Source organism: Vollenhovia emeryi, unplaced genomic scaffold, assembly GCF_000949405.1.
Source record: "Vollenhovia emeryi isolate VEMERY1.0 unplaced genomic scaffold, V.emery_V1.0 DF939157.1, whole genome shotgun sequence".
Classification (NCBI taxonomy): Eukaryota; Metazoa; Arthropoda; class Insecta; order Hymenoptera; family Formicidae; genus Vollenhovia; species Vollenhovia emeryi.
The window spans coordinates 1,581,626-1,596,474 of record NW_011967209.1 but is presented as its reverse complement, the minus strand read 5'-3'; the positions used below and the strand labels follow the sequence as shown (position 1 = coordinate 1,596,474).

Sequence of the window (14,849 nt, the reverse complement as noted above, 5' to 3'; positions counted from 1 at the left end):
TGCCTAGTAATGTCGCAAATCTGTACACCACAATACCCTCAGCGGTTTCCCCCTTGTTGTATTATTTATCTAAATATCTACGCTGTTAAATTTGTAGTGTCAAATTTAATTTGTTAGAAAAAAAAACAGTTTTGTCTCCTCTACAAAAGTAATGATATCATTAAATGGCGCCAACTAAAATGGATATTTATACAAACTAGACACTTAATTATTTTTGATATTAAAATGTTATATCCCAACAATCGAGCCGAAAATTTTACCGAAAGAAATAAAGGAGATAATAATATTAATGAGACAAAATTTTAATACTTATTCAATAAAAATACAATCCAAACAATTTAACTCGATGAATAGAGAGAGTCTTCACTGCTTCTACTCAGTATGCCATTAATTTGATTAAACAATGGAGTTAAACGAAAGCATAAAATAGATGCAGTAAAAGATGCAATTTGTTTTTTTAACTGGAATTTGTGCTCGATTGATAAATTTTACCACGCAGGATAGTTAAAAATAACGACGAACTTGACTCATCGAGTCGCTACGAATTTAACAGTGTACGTGAATGGCGAGGTAACAGTAATTAACATCGCTTTTCCCCACTCGTGCCATTTAGCAAAGCGTTAAAATAACGAACTCGAGAATGAACGGTACTAAAAACTCTTCCGTTCGCGCCAATGACGGCCGCGTTTAACGTCGAGTCTTAAAGCACGCTGGGGATTTTTCTATCGTCGTCGCGTAAGCGCGGCTCGCGCGATGGACCGAAACTATCGATGAAGCATTGTTTCGCAAGCGGGACGCGCGAGCTTTCACACGGGTATTTAGGACCCTCTCCGTTGCACCGGATATTGCCCAGGCTGGTCGAATGCCTGTAATAACGTTCACGTGCGGCGCGCTATTGTCCATCGCGCTTTCGGTAATTGTGACCATTTTTATTCCGATGGCCGCAAACGAAACCGTGAAGCTGCGACATCGTCGGGCGAAAATTGTCGAGGGTGTTTCGCTCGACGCTTTAACGCCCCGGTTTTTCATCTTGTTAACCAGAAGTTAGTCGACTCTACATCTTTTTCTATTCCTAGTAGCACAGTGCATTGGCTAAACATTCGTCCAATGTTGATCATATTAGAAATTGGCTGATATTGTCCAACGTAAAGTCAATATCGAGGGGAAAACCGCTGAGGGCATTGTGGTGTACAGATTTGCAGCATTACTGGGCATTACTAGGCATTTTTTGGGCACTAGTTTGGACATTAGGCCTTGCTGGGGCATTATAAAGATAAAATAAGATAATAAGATAACGTAATGCCCACTGGGCATTAGTGGGCATTGGTGTACAAGATTTTGGTCAGCGGTTCCCCCCTCGGCCAATATTGGCCGTGGAATAAATGTAAATATTGCACGATAATAATTATGTAATATTAGATTTATATTGGAAGTGCATTGGCCAATATTTAACAATGTAATAAGAGTATTGGTCTGATATTGATACAATATTAAACCAGTATTGCTAAATAGATATATTTGCTACATAAGAGAAGGCGTACGTCTTACAATATTGGGAATATTAGATTTACATTGTTTCCCAATATTGCGCCAATATATTGTGCCACTAGGGATGTTATGATTTTAGAAGAGACAGAGAATCGACTAACCTCTGGTTAACAATAAACCAGGAAATGAAAAACCGGGCCTTAGGGCCTGAGCAGAATGGCTGCCTTGTGCTCTCAAGACAATGTTTTATGTTTTAAGTCTTTGTCTTAAACGCACGTCCATTCTGCTCAGGCCCTTAGGCAGATGTACGCGAGCATGGCTGGTATTACATTTGTCGTGCGACAAATGTTTCAAGCACGTTGATTGGTTCCAGGATAGTAAAGTTCTCGCGTATCTAGAAATTTTCTATCCTGCAGCAACGTTCGTTAAAAAATGTGCCGTGCGACAAATGTAATACCAGCCTATCTTTGCAATTTCCGGATTATATGCGAGACTTCAACGCGGACCTGGATAATTGGATGGTAAAACATTCGAAAGGTATCTTCGTCAGGCTATCAACATTCGGTAATTTATTCAAATGTATTCAAAGGTTATGCGTTAATAAGGAGGGTAGTAGCTTAACTCGGATTGCGACAACTGCGTCTATTTTAACGCCACCGGCTCAATGATAACCGTCAAGGTCACGTCTTGGCTAAGTTGGAGAGTTATCGGAATTAGGGATAAAAGAGGTATTAATGATCAGGGCGGCCGGCGGGCGGCAAAGGTCAGCGTGGATAGCGAGATGTCGTTCGGTTGGCAGTTTTTCGCCGCGATTGGCAGAACGAAACGACAACCGATCGATCGGACAAAGGTATTTCTTGACCAGCGGCGGCGGGTCCGCTCCGGCTCGTTTCACCTATTTTCCCGGCTCACCTGCTCATTAGTCCTTGACCGCTTTACACCTACATCTTCCATTTATGTATCCACGGCCCCGCACATGCTCCCGATTACCGCGTCGGCTCTCTCATCTCTTTTGTATCAGGCGGTCAGAAATAAAATTCGCTTATAATTGCGTCTTCGACGTCCGCAAATATTCCTCGCCGCCCTTGCGCCACCCTCGCGGCGCGAGGTTTCGCGCCCTCGGGGATGCGCCCCGACTAGGGCCGCGTCTCGGCACGTTTCCGATTGATCGCGATCGGCCCTCGCCGTGGTCGGCGATAAAAAAAAAGTGCGGCCAATTCGCTTATCGCGACAGGACCGGCGTGCGTAATTGCGCCAACGGAGATCGGCGTTCTACCTGTGGTGGCTAACAATAACTGTGAACGAGGAGGAGGAGGAGGAGAAGGAGGAGGAGGAGGAGGAGGAGAGAGGAGGAGTGGAAGAGAGAGGGAGGGGGCAAACCGGGCGTTGCGCAGTGAACAGGTTTTATTGATAGGTCGTCGCGACCGAGCGAAAAACGGGAACGTGAGAACGAAGGGAAAGAGTAATGAGGAAAGCGTGCTGTGCCATACCGATGCGCGCGAGATCATGTAATGTAGACGACAAGTACGTGTAGGGACGCATGTAAAATGCAAGGCGACGAGCCTTGACGTGGCGTAGTAACGAGCTGCTGCTGCTGCTGCAGCTGCAGCTGCACGGGGTATATGCATAGGTGTACGCGACCATGGAACGGGGTGTGAAAGCGCCTGGATTGGCACGGTAAATTCTTGGAGGGTGAAATATATACGCGTCCTACAGATAGGTAGCACACGTATCTGTCGGCGGTGCAAGGGTAGGTGGAGAAGGGGGGGGGGAGAGAGGGAGTGCAAATACCGTTGAGTATAACGAGACTGTCGAGGCTCGAGACGCGAGAACGTTAAGCTGGCAATTATGTCGTTGCGTCGACTTCGCCGGCGTCTCCGATCTCGCAGGAGGTGCGTGTAAATAAAACTTTTTCCGACGGGGGAAGACAAATTAGCCCCGGAGATGCGTGGTCTTCGTGAAAAATAATCGGAAGTTGCCCCTTTCGGTTATCACCGCGTTATCGCGGCGCGTTTCGTTGGTCTTTATTTTATTTTTAAATCCTCGCGGCATGCAGCCCGGAGACACGGTTTTCTTTTGCATCGAATGCTTCCGTAGATCGTTTCGTAGATTAAATTAGAATGCAACATCGTTGCGGATGCCTCGGTGGTCGGATTGGTGAAACGCCCGCCTAGAGTGTAGGGAAGTCCAGGTTCAAATCCTGGCTGAGGTAATATTGTTCGCAGTGAATTTTCTGTATTATTCAAAATGCCAGTTATGGTCAAGAAAACACTGAAATCGTTGAGGGCATTGTAGTGTACAGATTTGACATACATGAGCATCTAAAGTGGCGAAAAATGTATCACACTTTAACAATCGTCCCTTTTGGCAATTTTATCTTTAAAAGTCTCCCTTTGTGTGCTCGGAAATTACATTGATAAGAAAGTTTAATCTTTCGCAGCCCAAGAAAAATTTAATAAACGCACTATTATTATTTTACATATATTTTTCGTGTTATCGACGTCGATACTTGGAACCTACCCAGGCAGCAACCTGGGCTGAAAACCCAATTTCGGGCGACACGCCACGAGCGCGGGAGAATTATACAAAACTACGGGGGATATGTCTGCGACGCTTCGTCTGTGTGGGCTTCTTTCCAGTCCTTTCATGTCGACGGGAGAGCAGTTTCTTGCGTGTCGCGACCTTTCCACGATCGCTCGTAACGCAGAAGTGGGAAAGTCTTGTGCGACTCTTTGTCGAGTGTGATCACCGTTGCGTGCGCGAGTCACTCGATTATCGGTAAAGTAATTAGAGAAATATAGGTATATAGACGCGGTGCAACTACAACCCTCCCCTCCCTCTTACCCCTCGTTGTAACACAAACGCGCCGGCCTTTGTTCCGTCGACAAACTCGGGATTTGGGTTACGGTGTCAAGATGCGTTGACGCGGCTGTCTCCCTTATTTGACAATCGGTCAAGGGTAAGGAGATCCGGTCTACACGTCTTCCTGACCGCAGGACCCACGCTCGCCGCGTCCGATAATCCTGTTCCCGCGCGGCGTTCGGTGAATTTTTTGCGCGTCCGCGGTTTCTGTTACGTTTTCGGGGTGGAGCCGGGCATTGGTGCCAACAACCCCCGGGTCGAAGCTCGGCGGTCCGATTCGCCGTCGCGTACGTGATCCAAGATACAAATCCTAAAAATTACTGGCAACGTGCTCGCTTAAGCCAACGGCAAACGATACTATTTTTCTTGCTGGATCGCTTATGAGAGCCAATCAGAATTTAGCCCTAAGTCACCTAAAATTCTGCATCCTTATCGGTTCTGGTAAGCAATCCAGTAGGAAAAATAGTATCGTGTGCCGTTGACTGTATTCCTACTCGCAGTGACTGACTTGTTTGCCGGACGCGCGTCTCTCACACGGATCTTCCACATAAATCGTATTTAACCGGTACGTTTGAGGACTTGCTGGCGACCAGTTTCGTCTGATTTCGTCGATCTACGAGAAAGGGGGTGACGGCTAAAAAATATTTCTTTTTTATTTTATGAGCAAATCGATTTGAATAAAGTAACGTCGCTTCGGAACAATGTGGTACAAAGTTAGAACAACCTGGAACAACTTAAAAAGGTCATAATATTTAAAAAGTAGGGGGCTAATTTCATGCACTCTCGATCGACGCGCAGGATTTTCTTTGAAACTAATTTCTGTCTTTCATCCGCGAATGTCCAACGGGAAAGTACACGGCTCCATTTTGCACACGTATACTCGTGCGAATTAGATTGTCAAGCATCACGTGAATAAATATATGATAATTTTAATGATCCTATTTTATGGCACAAACGAAAGTCGATAATTAGAGAAGCTCCCTCTCTCTCTCTCTGCCTTTCTACCTGAAAGCGGAATGAATGCGCAAACGGGGGAAAAAGATCGGACTGATTCTCTAATGAATAGAGCACGGTCCTGTTTATTCGACTGCGGTTCGCGATATATTTAAAATATACTGATGTCGCGTCCATTGTACGGGCGATGTTTATTTCATCTCTTCAGGGTCCATTAATTTCACTTGCGTTTGGCGAGAGCTCTTCGCGTAATTAGTCGACGGGAGGGTACATAAAGAACAAAAGATGCGATTACGGTCGGACAGGTATGAAATAAATGTGACCTTAAATGTAGCTTCGTGTTTTTCAAACGGACGATTGCGCCGCAATAACTGTCAACGAGGCTTATTTTCGTCTTCCCTCCCTCCCCTCCGACAACGTGACGCTCGTCCCATTCGAACGGAAAGTTGATAAATAAATGCTCGTATCGCGATTACGTATAAAGTTTATGCGATTGAAAGCCGATAATCGCTTTTAAGCAGTCTGAATTTGACGAGTGTAATTCAGTAATTGGTTTTGAGAAAGAAAAATTGGTTTTCGAGAAAGAAAAGGATCGAATTGCAAAATATTTCTTAATTCAATTAAATGTCGCGGTCAGTGGCTGTCAAATATCTTATCTATCTTAAGTGGGCCTAGTGCCCCAAAAATGTCTAGTAATGCCCAGTAATGCCCCAAATCTGTTCACTCCCCCCCCCCCCGTTTAGTCTAGTAGCTCCCTCTCCTGATTAATTCTGCGCAATAAATAATTTGTTTAATCAAAATCGATAACGTTGATACGATAATCTAAATCTCTGTAAACAATACCGATATCGTTGGCATCGAGCCGCCGGTTTACCCTCGAGCGTGCGGGACGGGGCCCTAAATTTGCTTAATGGACGCGAGTAAGAAACGGGAATAGAGTCGCGGCAACGAGGTGACGAGGGGGACAGGCGGTGACGTCGGCATCGCCACGTCGCATTTTCAGGGGTGAGATTGCGACGCTTCCCAAGGTTCGCGCGATTTACCGAGCGGAAATAAATCTAGGGGCGATCCGTTATCTTGAGGTTTGGTAGAACGTCGGGAGTCCGCAAATGGTAGAATTAGGATTGACAAATTCGGCTGCCGTCCTCGCGGAATGCTGGGCTACCATATCAGAAATAGCCGGTGATTTTCTCAGCTCCACCGATACGAAGTTCGGTCGGGCGCCGAATACGACGGTGGTATAGGTATTGTTAATTTTCCATCGTTTATCCCGTAGACACTGATTGTAATCATCATTCTTCCTATACGAGATCGTCAGAGGTAATTCTACACGGGAACTGAGAAATCGTGAGCCTTGGACTGCTGGACTGTCAGGCTGTTAATTAAACGTTGAATCTGTTTAAAAACTTATTACAGAAGTGACGGAAATAGGATACGTCTTTTTATTTAGCATCTTTTTGCCCCTCCGTACTTAATCACGGTGTCATAAAGATTATCGGTTTCAAATTCTCGACAACTCGCTCGTTCAAGCCTGGAAAAAAAAATCGAAACTGGAACGCGCAAACGAGACGCAATAGATTGTAGACGATACCATTCGACTCTTCGCAGCTTTTTTTTTCTTTTTTGTCTTATTGTTACCTCCTGCGTTTGCAGATGTGCTCTGCAACATGTGCTGTAGTCATAGGACCCCAATGATAGACTCCGCAGTTTTATTGGTATTCACGCGATGCGCAATTTTACACATTGTCGCTTGAAAAGGACCACAACCCGGTACGGTCGAAACGTAGCGAGTTGCAATTTCTAATAATAAATTCACCCCAGTTGGCTCGAAAATGGTCCGCTTATTAATTATCTACCGGCGAAATTAAAAACTCAAGACAGTGAGCTTCTTGCCAATTTGAAATTTCTCACTAGTTTCTTCTTCTTTTTTTTTAATACAGTTGATTATTGATTTGCAGACGAAAGCAGGATGAGGTGCAGGTCCTCGAGGAAACGATACGGATGCGTTCGGAGAAACACAAAAAGGCCGGGGTCGAGCTGAACGCCACGTGTCACATATGCCTGAAAACCAAGTTCGCCGACGGCGTCGGGCACATCTGCAACTACTGCGACATCCGATGCTGCGCACGCTGCGGCGGAAAGGTTACTTTACGGTCAAGCAAGGTAAGAGGGCACGGGGAGAGGAAGGGGCGGAGGGGGCGCGCGCGCGAATAAACGGCCGGAAGAATCGCGGGGCCAGATTGATCGAGTTGCCGCCAGCGTCTGTCCTGACGTGCCACTTTTCTTTCCGCGTGTTACATCCGCCGCACACGGCACACCGCGGAGAAACCTTTCGAAGGCCTCGGCGTAAAAAGATCACACGGGAAATAAAAATAGACGGACACCCATCGGCGTGTAATACGCCCGGCGATCGGGTTGATATTAACGCGTCTGATGTAAATAATGTTACCCTCGTGAAGCGATACTTCTCGAGCTACATTATTTTAACAAAATAACTCGAGGGGGAGGGGGTGGAGAAAAAGACACGTAGATCTCGAAGTGCTGCTTTACGATGCGAACGAGTGTTGTCCGAGAGGCAACATCTGAAGTGTGGAAAAGAAACTCATTAGGCCCGCACTGTTCTTAGAGCGAATTTTTCACGAATGTACAAACGTAGAGACAAAAAAAAAAAGGTATTGTCTTGATTTTATCTCGAACTTTGGCGCGGTACTTTTTGTTTGTTTTTTTCTTCCTTGGCAAGTGAGTGGGTGAATAAATCAACGAGATTATCGAGTTTGTATAGGTCTCGTAATACTAAATTGTTAGCGATCGGTGACGAAGACACCACTCAAGATCGTCTCGATTAAACGCGATGGATTGGAGTAATATTTGCCCTCTGCGTCCAAAAAGATTTGACGCACGCAGCGTATCGTTCTGTCTCGCAGATTAGCCTCGTCGGAAACGTTTTTCGCGGAATCTCTCGCCCGTAATCTCGCAATTGCATCATTACGCGCGCGTATTTCGCGATGGCGGAGATAACGTAGGGTGATAACGCGCGATTTGACGGGGGGGGGGAGGGAGGGAGGGAGGGAAAGGGGGAGGAGAAATTGAGCTCGGACGGCGTTATCGAATCGCGGTGAGAAACGCGAGGGAGACGAAACGTGGAAGCGGACAGTGATACGGGAGTCGGCATTCTGGAAACAATTAAGAGCAGTCGCATTGTAAGAGATAATAATCGGCGTGCGCACCGCGTCCGGGGAGACGCGCTCGCTGTAAAACGCGTTAGAACAATTGACCTTACAGCGGCGCGCCATCATCCCCCCTCGCGCCGGGTAAATCAATTAACCCTTTATCGCGAGTGAATACGGTATCCGTGGGCGTAATACCGCCGTTAAATAGCCGCCACGCGGCCACTCGGTCCCGCCGTTTACGCCGTTTTCCGCTCGCTCCTGCCCGCGCCATTTCGATTCCCCGGACTCTCGTCCGCGGAGATGAGAGATTAAACGCGCGCCCGGCGAGCGCGAGAGCTGGACTCCCTCCAATCTGGCCAACGGACGGCGACTTTTGATTGGTCCTTTCTATTTTCGGCAACTCGCGAAAGAGAGAACGCGACGAGGAAACGGAAAGGGAGGGAACGAGAGAGAAAGAGATAGAAATAACAAGTGTCTCCTTCTTTCTCGGAGAGTCTTGCCAGAACTGACTCGTTGGCCAGACTCCGATTGTAGGGACTGCGCACGGGAAGAAAAGTGTAGCTGCCTAAAAACTGCACGTGGCAACTAAATTTCAGTTGTAAAATATGGACAGCTAATATTCAATGGTGCTGGCTAAATATTTTGCTGCTGTGTCTATTGTGTCAGGTGCGACGGCAAACCAGACAAAGAGATAGAAATAACAAGTGGCTTCTTCCTGCTCGCAGAGTCTTGCCGGAACTGACGCGTTGGCCAGACTGCGATTGTAGGGACTGCGCACGGGAAGAAAAGTGTAGCTGCCGTAGCCTAAAAACTGCACGTGGCAACTAAATTTCAGTTGTAAAATATGGACAGCTAATATTCAGTGGTGCTGGCTAAATATTTTGCTGCTGCGTCTATTGTGTCAGGTGCGACGGCGAACCGTGTGGTTTAGAAATTTAGTTATGGCAGAAAAATATTTCTAGCAAACCGTGATTAGCTACGGTAGCGAAATTTTTTTTTCTCCAGTGCAGAGCTGCGGTCAAGCTGCCGCTACAAACGCTTCGGAGCGTTTCCCTTCTCTTTCTATCTTTATTGAGATAAGGCGGAATACTTGGAAGTATTTGTAGCGACAGCTTGATCGCAGCCTAGGCTGCGCGCGCGCGCGCGCGCGGCGAAACGTCGGCGCGGATGCGCTTTCAAAAGCCGGCTGTTATCCGCGCCGTCGCGCTCGCGGATTTTCGCAAACAGAAACTAACGCCCGTCGAATTTGCACCGTGTACCTTGTTCTACTAACGCGATTATCTACTTGCGCAAATATTATTCTTATCCCCGCATCGGGCCGGTTACTCGCTCCGTCCCCGCGCGCTATCACAATATCGATTTGCCGTATTCAAATCGTGGCCTTTCCGGCGTAATCCTCGTGCTAATAATATATAGAAGCATACGGGAGAAAGATTTTATTGGTTCTCACGTACGGTGTAACCGTATACACTATTTATTATCGCGGCGCGAGGAACGTGCGATACGTGGACATTTAAACGTGCCGCTGGAAATTGCAACTTACAGACGCGAGAGACAGCCGGCGACGTACGTGCGTGTCACGCGCGTGCACGAACGTAAATATAGAAGATTTAAATAAATCGAAATATAATATTAGATCTCTTGCCTATTATTTTTAGCTCGGAACACCGATTTTATCGATCACCCCGTGCCTTTTCGGGCTTTATTTAATGACCCAGTTTCGCGACAGATAAATTGCGGATTTAATACCGAAATAATTACCGAAAGGAAACCTGGAGAATATTTTCCGCGCGCGCGGATCGCACGTACCCGTGTGCGATATTTCGCGCAGGACACCTCTTTACCCGCGGACACGTAATAGCTTTTATCTTTCGCGAGCGCCGCTGCATCTTTCATCTCTTTCAGCGCGCGGAGACAGAGAGCTCCATTTTCCGGATTATTAAAAGTAATCCGGGGCGCTCTCTCTGATCAATGACGCTCACGAGCGCGGCCGCGTAAAATTTAACGGCGCTCGGGCACGGAAATGTCGGACGCGCATAAACGTAGGCGGACACGGGGGTAGGTGGGGTGTTTTGTAGTAAACCCCGTCGCGCCTCCCCCGCCGCGGGTTGCACACGTGCGCGCACGCTACGCACGCACGCCTCCGTCATGGCCGCACGCAAGTACAATGACAAACGTCATCGTGAGCGAGCGTCGTTACATCATCGATCCGCGCCCGCGGAACGACGGGGGCGGCGGGCGGGGACGGGCGGGCACGGCGGGGGTTGAAAAGAGGGTTCTTTCTTCGTTCCAAACGAGCGGGAACTCTCCTCCCCCGCGTTGCGTCGCGTCGCGTCGCGTCGCGTTTCGTCTCGTCTCGCCGCGTCTCGTCGCGTCGCGTCGCATGGTCGCGGTCGACCGTTTAATTGCGCCCCGTTGCGAAAACAACGAAATTACAGAGCTATCTAAATGTCTCGCTCGAGGAGAATCGATACGACCGACCGCTCATTTAGACGCAACCCGTCGCGATCGCGCGTCCAGCCACGTCCGTGCCGTCGTCGTCATCGCCGTCGTCTCGACAGTTTCTTTCTTTCCTTCTCCCCCTGGGGTTCCGTTCTTTTTTCCGTTCTCCGCGGCCTGGACGCTGCGTGGGAGCCTATGAATGGGGCGCGTCCCTGCGTGACGTCACTCGTCGCGCTGGTTCACATTGGAGGGAGTGGGTGCCAGAGTGGGCGGGGGGGGGGGGTTGGAGCGCGAGGGACGTCGGAGGAGTGGGTGGCCGGGTGGACGGTGAGACGTTGGGCGGTACGCGAGGTAGGGAGGGACGGGAGGGTACATGACGCAACATATTGATCTAAGTTTGGTAGGGAGGGTGCGTGGTAGAGAAGCACGGAGGAGCAGGAGGAGGAGGGTGGTCTATAAGGGGAGTGGAAGGAAGGGCGGAATAAAATATACGCTATCCGTCAAATCTACGCTCTTCTGGGATTTCTCGATGCACGCAGTTTTACTCGCGGATTGTTATGTTGTACCCTCGAGTTACGAGCCCCGGCACCGGGAGGCGGCGGGCAGATAAGTTGGCTCTTGCCGTTCGATGCCGCGGCTACGTCGGGGATAATAGTTGCGAAGAGAGCCGAGAAGAATGGGGAAGGAGAACCGAGTGGGACGGCGGAATAACAAGATCTGGGACACTGTGAACAAACGTTGCGCGATCTACAATGGCAATCGCGGCTCGAAGATTGGCATCGAATTGCTAGACGGTAGCAATGTCTCTCGGAGAGACGTGTCGAGCGCTGGATTACTCTTCGAAATAAATTCCTCGAAACGGAGCCGAGAAGCCTTGTTATTGCTCGCGGGTTTTATTTATGGAGTATTAGATCTTATTCGTGAAACGCGCTGTTATATGCAACACGGATAGGTCGTAACTATGCACCGCAAATACACCTAACGTGTTATACGTCTATTTTTATCATCTTTTTATCTGTTTGCCTCGCTTTCGCAATTGAATTAATTTCTTTGAAGACGTCTAATTGTACTTTTCCGCGAACGTTAAACTCTCGTGGGTCAGGAAGATCTCTGAATAAGCGTCTCGCGAACGCGTAGAGGGTAAAAGCGTTCCTGAATGAAGCCAGTGATTTGCAACAATACCTAAATGGCGACTGGTATATGCGGATGTCATAATAAAAATGTCGATGGCTAGAATACGCGACGTTTACGACCCATTCCGCGACCATTTTGTTTATCTACGCCTCGGGTTGCAGCTACTCCGCTGGAAATCGACTATACGTCCGATGATATACCCCGCGATTGAAACTTGCACAAGCTCGCGTCGCGAAATCAGTTCTATCGAATACTTCATTATCGCGAGCACAGACAGTAACGTAGCGGGATATCATCCCCCGAGAGATTTTGCGTTATAAGAAAGCGAGAAAGAGAGAGGGAAGGAGGGAGAGACAGGGAGAGACAGGGAGAGTCAGAGAGAGGCAGGAAGAGACAGGGGGAAGAGAGAGAGAAAGAGAGAGAGAGAGAGGGGGGAGGGAGAGACTCTCGAGGTAGTTTGCAAGATATACGAGAACGCTGCAACGTGTGTAACGTTAAAATACTTGTCGACTTCTCTCCATTTCGTCGTTTTCCATAATCTGTACCATCGATCGCGGGCCATTTTAATTCCGATCGTCTCTATTTTTCATATCGCAGAATCGTGTGCGCTCTCGCGCGGTCCCTTTTCTCCCCCGCGCCTCTGTCGCCGCGTCGACATTGATAACGTCACTTGGCAAATTGCTCCTCTTTCTTGATTAGATGTGACTATGTACTTCCTTATTTTAAGACCGTATCAAGGTAGAGACAGGGAAACCAATGACCGAGATGCTTGGTGGTACTTTCAAAATGTATAATCTTTATGTACAAAAATGCAGTTACAATAGTAAACGATCAATGTCCATCGCGGATGCTAACTTTTAAACAATCGGTAGTGCTTTACGGAATTATTGCGCTGAAAGAGGAGCGTTGAAGCAAACATTTATATAAACTTTAATATCATTTCGAGATATTGTCGGCACTTGCGCTTTCGGCAAATTTCGCTACGTTATTTAAAAGCGCCGATGTTAAAAGTTACCTCGTATACCGTTCTACAGTTTCGACGCGATATCGTTGACGGTTCTCTGCAGTAGCGACTTTCTTTCGCTCGAAGGGATTGGGACAGGTCGTGATATATATTGCAACGATAAATAAATGCTTTGTTTTTCGTTTATTTTTATAGTCTCTCTGTCTCTACCAATTTGCTTCTTTTCCTTTCTTTCTTTCTCTCTTTTACAAAGAAACCTGGCGCATCGACGAAATATTTCCCAGAGAGTGCTTGGAGCCCCCGAACTCTGTGATAAATTTTAAAATAATGATTACAAACTATACTTTAACATTAACAACGAGCGTTAATCTGCAAAAGTTTACGTACGGTACAACGGGTGCCTCTTTACCGGCATATTTCTCGTCGCTGTAGCAATTCGGAGCGGCTGCTCCTCCTCGCATCTCGCACGTCGGCAATCATAAACGAATTACAGGAGTTGTGTGTATGTGTGTCTGTGTATGAGGCGATCATAAACGTATGCGACTTTCGTGGCGACTCAACGTACACCCGCACACGTAGCCACATTCCCAATGGGGTATTAACGATCGAAAGTTCGCTAAGAACCCGGTACTTTGACTTACGGGCAGCATCTGTCGTTTCTCAACTGACGCCCTCCGTGGAGCAGCGACTTGGGAATACGACTCGCCCTCGTCCGCTCATTCTATATGTAGGACACCTGAAAAGTTGGCCGGACAAAGTATAAGCCCTTGACGCTAATATGGATCTATGCTCCTTATCAGAAAGATGCAAAAGTGCAAAGGTCAAAGTCATTAAAAGGGAGCGAGTAGATAAAATTGCGCTTTGTAAACTTGCGAAATCCCCTCGCGATCCTCCGTGGCGCGACGGACTCCGCGAAGAATTCTGCGAGTTCCGTGAACGGGGGGGGGCTGCGCTGCGAATTCCTCGCCGAGACAAATCTTGCCGCTCGTTAAACGTTTTTGCATCCGGCCGCCGTTTCATGCGCGCGGAAAAACGTCGTGAAAACAGCCAGCGTATATTTATCGGCGCTGTTTATTCAGTCCGTTGTTAATTTTGCATTATATCAATTATGCCGTTACGATTCACTGACGATTGATGGCGGCGCGCGTACACAATAATCCGCCGGGGCCGCGCGGTGGTAGTGTCATTTGAAACTCCGCCGAACTCGTGTGTGCAAACTGATTCCTAAAACGAGAGCACTTCGTAATTGCGTCAGCCTGCCTCAAAGGCTTGGCCGTCGTTTACGAAAGCCGGACTTGTGCACGTTCCCCACGTACTTGGTCTGTATTATATGCTCGAGCATGATTCCGGGTTGGTCTTCCGAAGTGCCCTCCCGATACGATGCCTCGCTGGAGCGGAGCTCTACTACGGATCTGAAGGGCGATCTGAGTTGCGGATGTTGTTCTACACGTAGACGGATCGTTGCGCGGCCGAAACCCCTTGGCATCGCAATGTACCTTTCGCTTATCATTCCCTACGTTTCTCTCATCCATCAGGTGGTTGCTGACAATAAAGAAGTCGGCTCTTTTGTTCCGCGACGGTCTCGCGGAACTATTTTCTTTGAAAAACAACGCTTTATTCAAGAAAGCGGAAACTCCTTCAGACAAGACTGCGGGGATTCAGTTGATTTAGTTTCGGCTTCATTCCGAGTGATCAAAGGGAAAGGTCTGAAAGAACAGCGTTGCGATATTGCGAGCGTACGCTGTCTTATCTTAAATCGCATTGCAACAATATAATATATACGTTCATTTTCATTATGAAAAAAATGTTTCTTTCTCTTTTTTCGGACATATATG

At 47.7% G+C, this 14,849-nt stretch overlaps 1 protein-coding gene across 1 annotated transcript in view; it reads left to right on the top strand.

Moving 5' to 3' along the window:
- LOC105564963 (regulating synaptic membrane exocytosis protein 2-like) overlaps positions 1-14,849 on the top strand; it is a 66,141-nt gene that overhangs the window by 2,231 nt on the left and 49,061 nt on the right. The window contains exon 2 of the mRNA XM_012017756.1: positions 7,263-7,467. Within this exon, the coding sequence (XP_011873146.1) occupies positions 7,263-7,467 (205 nt within the window). The remainder of the gene's footprint in view (positions 1-7,262; positions 7,468-14,849) is intronic.